We start from the raw sequence: 13,744 nt of genomic DNA, 5'->3' as shown, positions 1-13,744 counted from the left end.
ACATCACCCACCCACTGGGGACAGTCCAGACTCTCCCCACGTCCCCGGGGCTGTGGGCACCAGCACCATCCCTTGGAACCCCCGGCTCCATCCACAGCCAGGCTCCCACAGACGCCCCTGTCACTGGCACCAGTCAGGGGCAGTTCCAGCTGGGAGCTGGTGCTGGTTGGGGGCTTCAGTCCCAGCTGGGGGCTCTGATAGCGTGTGGGTCCTGGTACTGGCTGGAAGCACCAGGACAATCTGGAGGGGCTCTGGGACTGGCAGGGAACCAGAGGGGACTGGGGGCTAGTGGGGAACCGGGTTCCAGCCGAGGGGAACACGGCACAGCCTGGGGGCTCCCATCACAGCTGGAGGCCCTGTGCTGGCTGCGGAGCCTGGGACTGGGTTGGGAGGGGTCGGGACTGGTGTGGGGGTTCTGCACTGCCTGAGGGGGGGTTGATTCTGTCTCCAGGTTCCAAACCTCGGGAGGTCCAGTACTGACGGGGAGTTCTCGTGGGGCGTTCCAGTGCGGGGTGTGTGTGTGTGTGGGGACGCAGTCTGACCCTGGCTGGGAGGGGTCTGCTCCGCTCCAGTCCCAGCAGCGCCGGCCCGGGCCCCGGTACCATTCCCGGGGATGATGCCACCGGGAGCTCCGGTACCGGCCGGGGGGTGCCGGCGGCCCGGGGGTGATGCCAGCGGGGCTCCGGTGCTGCAGTGCCGCGGGTGCCAGCGGCGCTGCGGCAGCCGGGGCGGGGAGGTTTAAGGGGCAGGTACCGGGGGCGGCGGGGCCGGGCGGGGCGGGGCGGGCCCGGGGCGGCGCTGCCGGTGCCGCTGCCGGCGCTGCCGGGGCCGGTTGCCGGTCCGGTCCGGCGGGCCCGGGGCCGCTTGCGGGCGGGGCGGGGGCGGCGCTGCCGGCCCGGCCCGGGGCGGGGGGGCCGGACGGGACGGTGACGGTCCCCGGCGCGGCGGGCCCGGCGCGGCCGCTGGCGGAGCATGAGGGAGCCATGAGCCCGCTGCGGGGGTGGCTGCTGGCCGCGCTGCTCTCGCTCGCCCCGCGGGCAGGTAGGTCCGGACCCGCTCCCGCTCCGGCATCGCCCCGGTACCGGCCCCGCATCGCGCCCGCCGCGCTCCCGGCCCCGCTCCCGGCCCCGCATCGCCCCGCTCCGCTCCCGGCCCCGCCGCCGCCGCCGCCGCTGCGGCTTTTTCGCTGCATCGACACATTTTTCCGCAGCGCCGCCCCGCAGAGCCCCGGGAGGGGCCGGGCCCGCGATCCCCCCGCACCTGCCCGGCCCCGCAGCCCCGGCTCCGCACCTGCCCCGGCCCCGCAGCGGCTCCTCAGCCCCGCGTCCTCCCCCCGGCCCCGGCCCCGCGCCCTCCACCGCGCTGTCCTCGCAGCGGCCCCCGCCACCTTCCCTCTCCGGAGGTGGCCGCACAGCCGCCCCCCGTGTCCCCTTCAGGATGTGTCCCCATCTCGGCTCCCCCTTTCCCTGCACGCCCCATCGATGTCCTCAGAGCAGCCCTCCACGTCCCCTTGGGATGTGTCCCCATAGCGGCCACCCCCCCGTGTCCCCTGGATGTCACCTCCAAAGGTGTCCCTGCACCAGTCCTGCTGTCCCCTCTAGGGGGGTGTCCCCATACCAGTCTTCCATCTCCCGTTCGGTGGTGTCCCCATCCCGGCCCTCTCTGTCCCTTGCGTGTCCCCTCTGAGATGTGTCCCCGTTCCAGCCCCCCCCTTTTCCCTGCATGTCCCCTCCAGGATGTGCTGACCCCTCCAACCTTTCCTTCAGGTGTGGCGGCGTTTCTGAGCCCCCTCTCCCCCGCATGCCCCGCTCTGGATGCATCACTTTATCAGCCACCCGTGTCCCCTGTGTGTCCCCTCCAGGACCTGCCGCTGTACCCGAGACCTCCCGAGCTTCCCCACCCCGATTCATTCTCCTACTCTGGGCCCCCCTCCCAGTCCGTGCTTGCCGGGTGTCCCCTCCTGGGCGTTCCTGGATGTTCCTCAGCTCTACATCCTGGGACAATCCCTGGACCCACCCTCCCTGTGCCCTGGACGTCCCATCCAGGACATGAGTGTCCCCTTCTGGATGCAGTGCCACACTTGGGCCACCCCCCGAGCATGTTCACCAACTCTGTCCCCTCGTGTTCCCACCCCTGCGTGTTCTCATCTCCCTATCCTCATCCCCAGCCCTCCACGTCCCCTTGTCCCCGGGCCCCTGTGTCTCCGTCCCTTCTCCTCCCCTGGCCCCCGTCCCCCCAGCCCTCCCAGGGTGGCCGCGACCGTGTCCCGTGTCCCGCAGGTCCTGCCGCGCAGGCCGGAGCGCTGCCGCGGAGGCTCCCACGGGCCGCATGGCAGGAGGGGCGGGTGGTCTCCCAAATCACCCACCCCAGCAGGCTGGTGGGGCAGAGCTCGGGAGGAGAAGTCCCAAAGCATCAGCTGGACACCAGGGTCAGGCATGAGCCCGGAGGAGGAGGAGGAGGAGGCGGAGGACCCGTAAGTGAAGGACAGCCCCCAACCCGCTCCTTTTCCGCGGTCCCTGCCAGGTGACGGCTCCAGGTCCCCCGGCAGCCGCCGTCGCTGGCCCAGCCACACCCCGGCGTGTGCGTGGGTACCGACATCCCCAAGTGGAGCCCTCGTCCCCCCAGGGACCATCCCGCTGCCATCCTCCGCGCAGGGACACTGACATGTGCCGCAAAATCCCATTGAATCTGGGAACCGGTGGCGTGCGGGTGTCGGGGGAGATGAAACGGGAGCGGGCAGGTGGCGAGCGGGGCTCCCGTGGGGACAGACTCGCGTGTCCGGCAAGGACGGACCCAGGCCCGCGTGTCCCACCCAGCGCCGCTCCCCAGCGCGGCCCAGGCTCGGCTCCGGGCAGTGACCTTCCTCCGCCCGCCCGCTGTCCCGGCGTTCCGGGGAGCGGCACACGCTCCCATCCGGCACGGGGGAGTTGCGGTGTCGGCAGCCGCCGGCCCCGGCGCCCATCGATCCCCGTCCGCGCCGGATAAAGGCGAGATGAGGAGCTGCTCCCGCCGCAGAGGTGATTTACACCCGGCGTCGAGCGAAACCGCCGGACGCCGGGAAGCGCCGCGCTGCCGGGGGAGCAGGGAGGTGTTAAAGCAAGGGTGTGCAGGGAGCAGCGGAGATCCTGGGGAATTCGGAGCTGGGTCCCGGTGGCAGAGCCCTCTCCGGGAGCGCTGCCGGGCCCCAGAGATGCCGGTCGGGGCCCGGGACATCCCCTCCGTGTGATGACGGACGGCTCCTCATGCCCGCGTCCTCATGCCGGGGTTCCCAGCAAGGGGACGGGGCACGCCGGGACGGGTTTGGCTTTGCTGCGTTTCCCCGTGCGCTGCTCCGGGGCCGGGCTCTCGCCCGTGCGCAGAGTTTGCCGGCTCTGAGGCCGCGCCGCAGCGCTCGGCTCCCGCTGCCGGCGGCAGGAATTAGGTCAGGAGCGGCGGCGCCGCAGGGCGAGAGAAGCGGCGGCTGGGGCTGGGCCCAGCACCGGGGGGACCCTCCGGGAGCCCCACCCCAGCACGGCACCCGCGGAGGGGGCGGTGGGACGCAGGTGCCATCCCAGCGCTCCAGGGGTGATGGGTTTGAGGGAAAAAAAAAAAATGGTTTTCCTTTATGCTGAATTTTTCAGTTAAAAAAAAAAAAAAAAAAGTGCACCTTCACAGGCGATGTATTTGGGTTGGGGTTTTAATTCTTATTTTAGCTATGATTTTTTTCGGGGGGCTGACGGCTCTGGCTGTCCTGCAGGGGCTGCACCTGGCACAGGTGAGCTTCATGGTGCGTGCCTTCGGCTCAGCCTTCACCCTCGATCTCCGGCTGAACCAGTGAGTGACCCGGGCTCCTGGCGGGGGAGGCACCATGGGGCTGCCGGTGCCCCCCGGGAGGAGCTGGGGGTGCTCGGGGATGGGGGGGGCTGTGCAGAGCCATCCCAGCAACGGGGGCTGGAGCAGAGGGGACAGGGACCCACGGGATTCCAGCGCCCTCCCAAACTGGGGGGGGGGGTCCCATTCTGAGGTGATTCCCTGTATATGGATGGTGGGTGGTCTCCCACACCGGGGTGGTGCCCTGCGCATGGATGGCTGCTGTTGTCTCCCTCTTCCTCCTCTTCCTCCTCTTCCTCCCCACCCCACGGCCTCTCACCCTCCTCCCGCTCCCGGCAGCCACCTCCTCGCCTCCCACTACGTGGAGCGGCACGTCGGCGCGGGCAGCAACGGCAGCCACAGCACGGTAAGATGCGTGCCACGCTGTGCCAACCCGCGCTGTGCCGTGCCGCGCTGTGCCACGCTGTGCCGCTGCAGGGCTTGTGTGACGGCCAGTTCCTAAATCCCACAAAAGCCCAGGAATGGTCCCCAGCAGCTCAGAATCTCCCCGCCCGCGTGCCCCGGGTGTCCCCGGGTTCCCCCGGGTGCCCAGCCCCTGCCTGCTGCGGGATGCTCCTCGAGCGGGGGATCCCTGGCTGCCGTGGGCACCAGGCACACCCTGGGGGTGCGGGGCAGTGAAGCCCCGAGCCCCCAGCCCGGCTGCGGCCCTGGGGTGCGGGGCAGGGCGGGACCCGCGGCTCAGCGCCCGTCCCGGCCCGCAGGGTGCGGGGGAGCACTGCTACTACCAGGGCCGGATCCGGGGGCAGCCCCGCTCCTTCGCCGCTCTCTCCAGCTGCCAGGGCCTGCGGTGAGTACCCCCAATGCCGACAGGGGGGCCGGGGGGCTGCGCCCCTCCGCGCCCCGACCCGCCCGCCTCTCTTTGCAGCGGAGTCTTCTCGGACGGCCGAGCCACGTACCTGATCGAGCCCCAGGCGGGCGCCGAGCACGGGCAGGTGAGCGGCGGCGCTGCCATGTGCCTGCCCGAGCATCCCAAGGCAGCTCTGCCTGTGGCCTGGGGACAGCCACGGGGACACGGGGGCGTGGCAGTCCTCCCCTCCCACGCGTGGCCGTGACAACCTCTCCCCTCGGCAGGGCCTTCGACCGCACATCGTCCAGCGCGTCCCCAGCTGCCCCCGACTGGGTGAGCTTCTCGCAGAGCTGTTCCTGGGGGCCTGTGGCGGTGGCCTCAGTGGCTCTGTGTCCTGGTGTCCCACCGCCTCTGTCCCTTCCCCCCAGGCTGCCTCTTCCCCGCGCTGAGCCAGCGCGTCCCGGGTGGGACACCAAAGCTGCGGCGGCGGCGGCAGGTGAGTGGGGACACCGGGGTGCACAGGGGGCAGGGGACATGGGCAGGGGACAGGGGTGCTTGACCTTGGCTGGTTTCTGCCTGCTGGCTGCGGGTGCCACCAGGCCCCTCCGTGTTTGCAGTGCTGCTCCTGCCCGGGCTCGGGGATGTCCTGGGCTCCCATTAGAGTACCGGTGGGGCTGCATCCCAAGACCACCCAGCGGCTCTGCCCGCTCCCTGTATCCCAAACACCCCTGGGGGGGGTCCCGAGCCCCAGCCGGTGCCGGTGCCGGTGCCGGTGCTGGTGCCGGTGCCAGCTCAGCCTCGGGTTCCCTCTGCAGGTCCGCCGAGCCCAGCACACGGTGCACAGCGAGACCAAGTACATCGAGCTGGCCGTGGTGAACGACCATCAGCTGGTGAGCCGGGGGGTTCCCGGGGTTGGCGGGGGCGGTGAAGGGTCGGGCTGGCCCCCCCCAATCCCGCCTGGCCCCCCGTGTGCCCCCAGTTCCTGCAGCTTCGCAAGTCCGTAGTTCTCACCAGCAACTTCGCCAAGTCCGTGGTCAACCTGGCTGACATGGTGAGGGGGGTGCCTGGAAGGAATTTGTCCCTGGAGGGGGGCGTTGTCCCTGGGAGGGTTAATCCACAGCATCTGATGGGTTTGTCCCCTGGGGGCTTCGTTTCCCTTCATTCCCCAAGGTTTTATCCCCACTGGGCTTATTCCTGGAGAGAGAGTTTATCCCCCACCCTCGTGGGTTTGTCCCTGGGCGGGTTATCCTTGAGGGGACAGTTCCCAGCAGCTGGATTTGTACCCAGGAGTTTGTCTCCCTATTTCCTGGCGGTTTGTCCCTGGGGGTTGGCCCTCAGCACCTGCTGGGTTGGTCCTTTGAGAGTTTGGCCCCAGGGAGTTTGTCCCGCTCATGTTTTTTTCCTTTGGCGCCGGGTGGGTTTGCCCCACCGGAGCTTTGTCCCTGGTGACAGAGGTGTGTGCCCAGCTCCTGAAGTGCCCACATGGGTTCATCCCCGGTGGCTGCTGGGTTTGTCCCTGGGCGGGGTCGCGTCCCCAGCACCGTCCCTTTGTCCCCACAGATCTACAAGGAGCAGCTCAACACCCGCATCGTGCTGGTGGCCATGGAGACGTGGGCGGCCGAGGACCGGATCCGAATGGGGCAAGATTCCCTGGAGATCCTGAACGAGTTTGTGAAGTACCGGCGCGAGGGGCTGGCAGAGCACAGCGACACCGTCCACCTCTTCTCGTGAGCGCTGTGGCCGCGAGTCCCCCCCCGGGGCCGGGACCGCGTCCCCCGTCCCCCTTCACCACCATCCTCTTCCTCGCAGGGGTCGGACGTTTCAGAGCAGCCGCAGCGGCACCGCCTTCGTCGGGGGCATCTGCTCCCCGGGCCGCGCCGGCGGCGTCAACGAGGTGCGTGCGGAGAGACCCCCGCGGGGGGGCTGGGGACAGGGCCGGGGGTCCCTGCGGTGACACCGCGTCCCTCCCGAGCAGTACGGCAACGTGGCGTCCATGGCGGTGACGCTGGCACAGACGCTGGGGCAGAACGTGGGCATGATGTGGAACAAGCACCGCACGGCCGCAGGTACCCACCTCCCGCGGGGCCACGGGCACCAGGGGCACCACGGGCACCACGGGCACCACGGGGACACGCCGCGGTGCCAGCGGGCTGGCGGCGGGACAGTCAGCACCCCCAGCCCCCTGCTCCGCTCTGCTCTGCTCTGCTCTCCTCGCAGGGGATTGCCGCTGTCCCGACTCCTGGCTGGGCTGTATCATGGAGGACACAGGGTGGGTGCCCGCTCGGGGCGGCACTGCCACATCCCCTGCCACACCTCGTGTCACCGCTGCCGGCGAGGGCGTCGCCGAGGTCCTGCCCGGGTTCGGGTGCCTGGCAGCAGCCCCGGGCACGGGCAGGGTGTGACAGTGTGACAGTGTGACAGTGTGACAGTGTGACAGTGTGACAGTGACCCCATCGCACAGGTACTACCTCCCACGGAAGTTCTCCCGCTGCAGCATCGATGAGTACAACCAGTTCCTGCAGGACGGCGGCGGCAGCTGCCTCTTCAACAAACCCCTGAAGGTAACGGCCCCCCCCGGCCCCTCTGGGGGTCACAGCCGGGAGCGATGCTCTGGGGGTGGCTCCCAGGGTCCCTCAGGCCTCTTGGTGTCCCCAGCCCCTGCCACGGCCAAGGCGCTGGCACTGAGCTCCCAGAGCGGGAGGAGCCTCGTGCCTGGCAGCACTTTGGGGGTGCTGCCATCCCCTTTTGGGGGGCTCATGGCAGCAGCTGGCTCAGGGGTCCCCAGAAGCTCTCGTACGTTTGTGTCATGTCCCCCCCCGGGTCCCGGCAGCTCCTGGATCCTCCGGAGTGCGGCAACGGCTTCGTGGAGGCAGGCGAGGAGTGCGACTGCGGCTCGCTGGCGGTGAGCAGGGCCAGGGGCTGCTCCCCCCGCTCCGGGGGGCTGCCAGGGATGCCGGGGGGCCGATGGCCGTGACTGCTGCTGTCCTGGCAGGAGTGTGCGAGGAGCGGCGGGAACTGCTGCAAGAAATGCACCCTGACCCACGACGCCATGTGCAGCGACGGGCTCTGCTGCAAGGGCTGCAAGGTGCGGGGCTGGGAGCTCCAGGGGGGCTCGGGGGAGGCAGGGTCCGGGTGTGGGTGCCGTGGGGTCCTGTCCCATTCCTGCTGAGCCGGGTTTGTGCCCCGGGCAGTACGAGCCACGTGGCGTGTCCTGCCGGGAGGCTGTGAACGAGTGCGACATCCCCGAGACCTGCACCGGGGACTCCAGCCAGGTGAGCGGGGCCGGGGGACACGGGGGCACGCGCTGTGGGGCCTTGTGACATCACCCAACCTCTTCTCCGTGTCCCCACAGTGTCCCCCCAACCTCCACAAGCTGGATGGGTACTTCTGTGAGAACGAGCAGGTGAGTGCAGCCCAGCCTGGTGGGACACGGCCCTGGGGCCGGCACATCCTCCAGCATCGGGGCTCGTGCATTGCAAGTGCATTTGGGACTGTCCAAGCCCCCGCTGGCCAGGGCTTGGAGCAGCCTGGTCTGCTGGAAGGTGTCCCTGCCCATGGCAGGGCATGGAACTGGCTGAGCTTTAAGGGCTCTTCGAAGCCAAACCAGTCTGTGACCTCTTGTCAGCAATCGCAGCCGCGGCTGAGCCACGCACACACACGTGGGTGTGGGGTTGGGGTGAGCGGGGGGCCCTGAGCCCCCGCTGCTGTCCCGTGCCTGTGCACACACGTGGCTTCTGATCCCTGCACCACCTGAGCTGGGGCAGTGATCCTGGGACCAGGCGTGGGGGGACATGTGGGGGGCTCATTGTCCCTGCAGCACCTCCCTCAGCACACGTGTGTCAGCCCCTCTCCAGCCTCATCTCCCTTCCCGTGTCCCCTGACCCCTCTGCAGCCCCTGACCCCTCTGCAGCCCCTGACCCTCCTCCAGGACCCCTGAGCCCTCTGCAGCCCCTGAGCCCTCTCCCCTCCCCGCAGGGACGATGTTACGGCGGGCGCTGCAAAACCCGGGACCGTCAGTGCAACGCGCTGTGGGGCCGCAGTGAGTGCTGTCCTGGGCTGGGGGGACGCAGGGGGTGACGAGCGGGTGACACTCGCTCTCTGCCAGGCTCGGCCGAGCGCTTCTGCTACGAGAAGCTGAACGTGGAGGGGACGGAGCGGGGGAACTGCGGACGCGAGGGCCTGGGCTGGCTGCAGTGCAACAAGCAGTGAGTGACCCCTGTCCCCGCGGCCCCTCCCGGTGCCAGCCACCACCCCGGTGACATCTCCGCCGCCTTCAAGGGACGTCCTCTGCGGCTTCCTCCTCTGCGCCAACATCTCGGGGTCGCCGCGGCTGGGGGAGCTCAGCGGGGAGATCGCCACCACCACCTTCTACCACCAGAACCGCTACGTGGACTGCAGGTGACGGTGCCACCGGGGGCAGCGCCACGGCTCCGGGCCCCAGGGGTCCGGGTGTCACCCGCTGCGGCTGTCCTGGCGCAGGGGCGGCCACGTGCAGCTGGTGGACGGCTCGGACCTGAGCTACGTGGAGGACGGGACGCCCTGCGGGCCCGGAATGCTCTGTCTCGACCGCAAATGCCTTCCAGCCAGCGCCTTTAACTTCAGCTCCTGCCCCGGCAGCTGGGACGGGAAGATCTGCTTCGACCACGGGGTGAGGGGCGCGGCGGGGACAGGGGGACACACCCGGGGAGCGTCGCGGTCGGGGCGGTGACGCCGTTTCCCCTCGCAGGTTTGCAGCAACGAGGGGAAGTGCATCTGCCGGGCGGAGTGGACGGGGAAGGACTGCAGCGTCTACGACCCCATCCCTGAGCCGAAGCCGACGGGGGAGACGGAGCGGTACAAGGGTCCGTGTGCCCGCGGGGGACACGGGCTCCCTGCTGTCCCCAGGCCACACAGCTCCCGGCTGTCCCGCTTTGTCCCCAGCCGCACCGGGCTCCAGAGTGTCCCCCCAGCCTGGTGTCGCAGCTCAGCTGAGCGTGGCTGGGTTCGTCCCCCCCCCTCCCAGGTCCCCACAGCTCGGGGTCATCCCTAGGGCTGTGTCCCCCTGTCCCTGCTTCCCGTCCCCACTGAGGTGTGTCCCTGTGCTGGGTTTGCCTCCTCCCCAGGTCCTCACAGCACTGGGACTGCCCTGGGGCTGTGTCCTGATGTCCCCCTGTCCCCTCCCCACTGACATGTCCCCTGTGCCTGGGCTTGTCACTTCCCGAGTCCCCACGGTGCTGGGGCATCCCTAGGACTCTGTCCCCGTGTCCCCGTGTCCCCGTGTCCCCTTCCCACTGACGTGTGACCCTGTCCCCTCCTCCCTGTCCCGTCTGTCACAGGTCCCAGTGGCACCAATATCATTATCGGCTCCATCGCGGGGGCCGTGCTGGTGGCTGCCATCGTCCTAGGGGGGACAGGCTGGGGATTTAAGTAAGCAGCCACAGCATGGCTCGTCCCCTCCGCTGCTGTCACCGGCCACGTCCCCTCTGCGTCACTGCGCCAGCGCCGGGCCGTGCCCTGCTGGGGCACTGCCAGTCCCCCCGGCTGGGCATCCCCTCGGCCCTGCCTGGTCCCCTGACCCTGCCTGGTCCCTTGTCCCAGCCCCTGCCTGACCCCCGGCCCTGCCTGCGCTGCCTGCATGTGCCCTTGGGGTGTCACCGTCACCCGCGGCCCGTGGCCGTGTCTGTCCCCGAGCATGGCGCTGGGCCGGGGGCTGTGTCCTGCCCCGCTCCCGCCTGGCACCGGGACGCCGCTGCTGCCCGTGGGACCGGGGACACCGGGGCGGGGGCGACGCGCCAGGGGGGGACAGCGGGGACGCGGGGGTGGCACTAACGCTCCTCTCCTCTCCCCCTGCCACCCCCCCAAGGAACATCCGCCGAGGAAGGTACGACCCGGCGCAGCAGGGAGTGTAACCGTGTCTCCCCCATCGTCTCGTCACCGTCCCTGTCACCGTCACCGTCCGGCAGCCTGACGGCGTGGGAGCCCCCGGGCCCGTCTGTCCGTGTGCTGTGTGTCCGGCCGTGCTGTCTCCATCTCTGTGCCCCCGCGGCTGAAGGGCAGCAGCGGCTGGGGGGGCCCGGCAGCAGCCCCCCCCCCCCGCCCGGTGCTGGCTCATTTCAGCTCAGTGTCCCCCCGTGTGTCACCTCCCTGTCACAGCCCCCCACTAAACGCACCCCACTTCTGTGTTGCAGGTCCGGGGGGGCCTGAGCGGGGCCGCTCTGCCCCGCCCCCCCAGCGCCTCATTAACAGCAATTAAATGGGGCGGCGCTGCCGAGGGTCCGGCCGAGGAGGAGAGCGGGGGGGGGGACACCCGGGACCGCCCCCCGGCCCCCCCCGCACCGCCACGAATGTACGGGGACCCCCGGCCCCCGCCGGGCTGGCGGCACTCGGCACTGGATGAATGAATGAGTGAATGAATGAGTGAATGAATGAATGAATGAACCCGCGGGGCCAGCGGGGAGCCCCGGCCCCACAGCCCCCCTGCCCCCCAGCAGCATCTTCCACCCGGGGGTCCGGGACCCCTAAAAACAGGCCCTGTACCCCAGGACAAGGCCAGTGTCCCCAGGACGAGGCCAGTGCAGCCCAGGACCAGGCCAGTACACCCAGTACTGGGCCAGCGCCCTTTCCCAGTTCAGGGCCTGGGGTCGTGTCCCCCCAGCCCCGGTGCCTGGGCTGGCTCCCAGGGGGGCCAAGTCCCGCACCCCCAGTTGTGCCTCCCTGCCCCAAAGCAGCTCAGCAGCCCCCGTGTGGGCTTGGTCCCCTCAAATCCTCCCCCGATCCCCCATGTCCCAAGCCGTGGGACCCCAAAGTCCTCAGGGGTGGGACAGGCACCCACGGGTGACAGCTCTCCCTCAAGGCTTCCCTCGCTGCCCCAGCTCAGGCAGGTGAACCCCAAACTGGCGACACTGGGGCTGGGGGGGACAGAAGGGCCCCCCCGGGGGACCAGGGTACAGGGGGAGCCCTGGGCTGGGGACACGCAGGGCTGCTTGCTGGGTGACACTTGTCACCCAGGGCAGGCCTGTGGCACCCAGACTGGGTGTCACCCACTGCCATGGCAGGCTGGGGAGAGGCACCACCCTCTCCCTGTGGCACGTGGCACATGTCACCCTGCATGGGGTGGCTCTAGAGAGCCACCCAAACCACAGCACCACGGCCCACTGGGGCCGCACCGGTCCCTTAAGCACCGGTGACACTCAGCATGGAGGGGGGACATCCCTGGTGACACAACCCGGAGTGTGTGGCTGTGTGGGGACACTCCTGGGGACAATGGGGGACAATACCCACTGTCCACGGCAGTGTGGGGGTGTCCCCTCTGTGTCCCCTCCTTGCCCAGTGTCCCTGCCCACCACCGGGCCCCTTTGCCGTGGAGACAGAGAGTGACCAAAGGTGTCCCCAGGCCCAGCCATGGCCACAGCGTGTGGTGGCACCCGGCCTGGTGTGACAGCCCCACCGGGCACCCACGGGTGCCCTGGCTGTGGTGGCACCCCAGGTGACAGCAGGTGACAGCAGGAGGAGGGTGGCCGGACATCCCCTGGCTGGGCTCGGTGGTGGCTTCTTGTGTGACGTGTCAGCACTGGTTGGGACACGTGGGGACCTGGGACACGAGGGGACCTGGGACCTCCGTGGGCACCAGGGCTTTGGGATCCCCCCCATCTCTATCACCGTCACCACAGTGTCCCCACAGCTGCCACAGCCAAAGTGCCGGGGTGCTCCCCGCGGCGAGGGGACACCCCCGGTTCAGAGCAAGAAGCCACCGTTGTCACTGGGTTTGGGGACATTAAGATATATATATATATACATATATATATATAAATACTGGGATTTTTCTTAATGATTTTAACGCTGTCAGGGCGGGCCGGGGGGGTGTTGGGGGGGGCACCCGGTGCTTCCAGAGCCAAGAGAGCAAAGCCCCCCCAGCCCCCGCTGCTCCCACGGGCCCCGTCCCGTCCCGGGGTGGAGCAGAGTGGGGCGGGGTCCCCGTCCCCGTCCCCCGCCCCCCGCACCGCCGCCACCCCGCACCGCCCGCTCCGCTACCGCCGGGCCCGGCGGGACCCCCGCGCCCCCCCCGCTTTGCACGCGCTGGGAGCTCGGCCCTGGCTCCGGCCTCGCAGAATTGATTTACAAATAAAGATTTGGAAAACGACGGGGCTCCGCTTGTCACCCGCGCGGGGAGGGAGGGGCCCGGAGGCTCTGCAGGTTTCGGCTGTGAGGACGCTGCGGTCCTTGGATCCCTGCAGCTCGTCCCGCTGATGTCCCACGTCGCACATTCCACCCTGGCCCGTGTCTGAGTCAGGAGAGGCGGCCGGTGTGGAGATGACGGCGCGCCGTGAGTGTCACCGAGCTCCGTCCCTGGCCGGGGACTCTGTCGCACTGTGGGGACGCGTGGCTGCTCCCCGTCCTGTCACAGAGATGCTCGGTCCCTGGGCAAGGTCACCCAGCGCAGGGACACTGCTCCACCCCAGGGACAGCTGCGACCCCTGCAGCCACCCCTGGCAGAAGGGGACTGGGGGACAGCTCCCCAACTCCCAGAGGGATGGAGCCGCCCATGGAACCAGCCCGGCCCGGCTGGGGCTGCAGCCCAGGAGCTCCGGGCGGTGCCAGGGCCAGGGCCAGTGCCAGTGCCAGTGCCAGGGCCAGGGCCAGTGCCAGGGCCAGTGCCAGTGCCAGTGCCAGTGCCAGTGCCAGGGCCAGTGCCAGGGCCAGGGCCAGGGCCAGTGCCAGGGCCAGCGCCACGGGCCAGTCCCCGGCAGCGCCGCTCCTCCTCGCACGCGGCCAGGAGAGGGCTCCCCCAGCACAGCCCAGGAGCGGCTCCGGTGTCCCCAGCGCCACGCGTGTCCCCGCGGTGCCGGCCCCGGTGTCCCCAGCGCCACTCGTGTCCCCGCGGTGCCGGCCCCGGTGTCCCCAGCGCCACTCGTGTCCCCGCGGTGCCGGCCCCGGTGTCCCCAGCGCCACTCGTGTCCCCGCGGTGCCGGCCCCGGTGTCCCCAGTGCCACTCGTGTCCCCGCGGTGCCGGCCCCGGTGTCCCCAGCGCCACTCGTGTCCCCGCGGTGCCGGCCCCGGCACAGGCTGGGGACCGTGGGGGCGGCGCGTCCGCTGTTGGGGTCCCGTGCT

At 69.9% G+C, this 13,744-nt stretch overlaps 1 protein-coding gene across 2 annotated transcripts; it reads left to right on the top strand.

The window, feature by feature from the left end:
- The first annotated feature begins 983 nt into the window (after positions 1-983).
- Positions 984-12,639, top strand: ADAM11 (ADAM metallopeptidase domain 11). 2 transcript variants are annotated; one of them, XM_040087471.2, is made up of 26 exons: positions 984-1,041; positions 2,280-2,473; positions 3,737-3,813; positions 4,150-4,216; positions 4,572-4,657; positions 4,736-4,802; positions 4,942-4,990; positions 5,086-5,153; positions 5,473-5,547; positions 5,637-5,708; positions 6,218-6,384; positions 6,467-6,551; positions 6,633-6,723; positions 6,875-6,926; positions 7,119-7,218; positions 7,488-7,559; positions 7,650-7,742; positions 7,849-7,929; positions 8,010-8,060; positions 8,633-8,696; positions 8,763-8,862; positions 8,936-9,055; positions 9,137-9,305; positions 9,384-9,498; positions 9,973-10,063; positions 10,500-10,691. In XM_040087471.2, exons 1-26 carry the CDS (start codon positions 984-986, stop codon positions 10,543-10,545), a joined length of 2,310 nt encoding a protein of 769 aa, XP_039943405.1. In that variant the 3' UTR covers positions 10,546-10,691. The 2 variants fall into 2 exon arrangements, with proteins under 2 accessions (XP_039943405.1, XP_039943406.1); XM_040087472.1 differs by lacking the exon at positions 984-1,041 and adding an exon at positions 10,825-12,639 and having other exon boundaries at positions 2,341-2,473; positions 10,500-10,517.
- Positions 12,640-13,744: the final 1,105 nt, after the last annotated feature.

This window comes from Hirundo rustica, chromosome 27 (assembly GCF_015227805.2).
Source record: "Hirundo rustica isolate bHirRus1 chromosome 27, bHirRus1.pri.v3, whole genome shotgun sequence".
NCBI classification, from domain to species: domain Eukaryota; kingdom Metazoa; phylum Chordata; class Aves; order Passeriformes; family Hirundinidae; genus Hirundo; species Hirundo rustica.
This window is presented reverse-complemented; position numbering and strand designations above follow the sequence as displayed.

What these genes read in the sequence shown, in the direction of transcription:
- ADAM11 (XM_040087471.2), top strand. Translation starts at nt 984, where the DNA reads ATGAGCCCGCTGCGGGGGTGGCTGCTGGCCGCGCTGCTCTCGCTCGCC. An exon ending in CGGGCGCCGAGCACGGGCAG is followed by an intron (nt 4,803 to 4,941) that starts GTGAGCGGCGGC and finishes TCCCCTCGGCAG; the next exon opens with GGCCTTCGACCGCACATCGT. An exon ending in TCTTCAACAAACCCCTGAAG is followed by an intron (nt 7,219 to 7,487) that starts GTAACGGCCCCC and finishes GGGTCCCGGCAG; the next exon opens with CTCCTGGATCCTCCGGAGTG.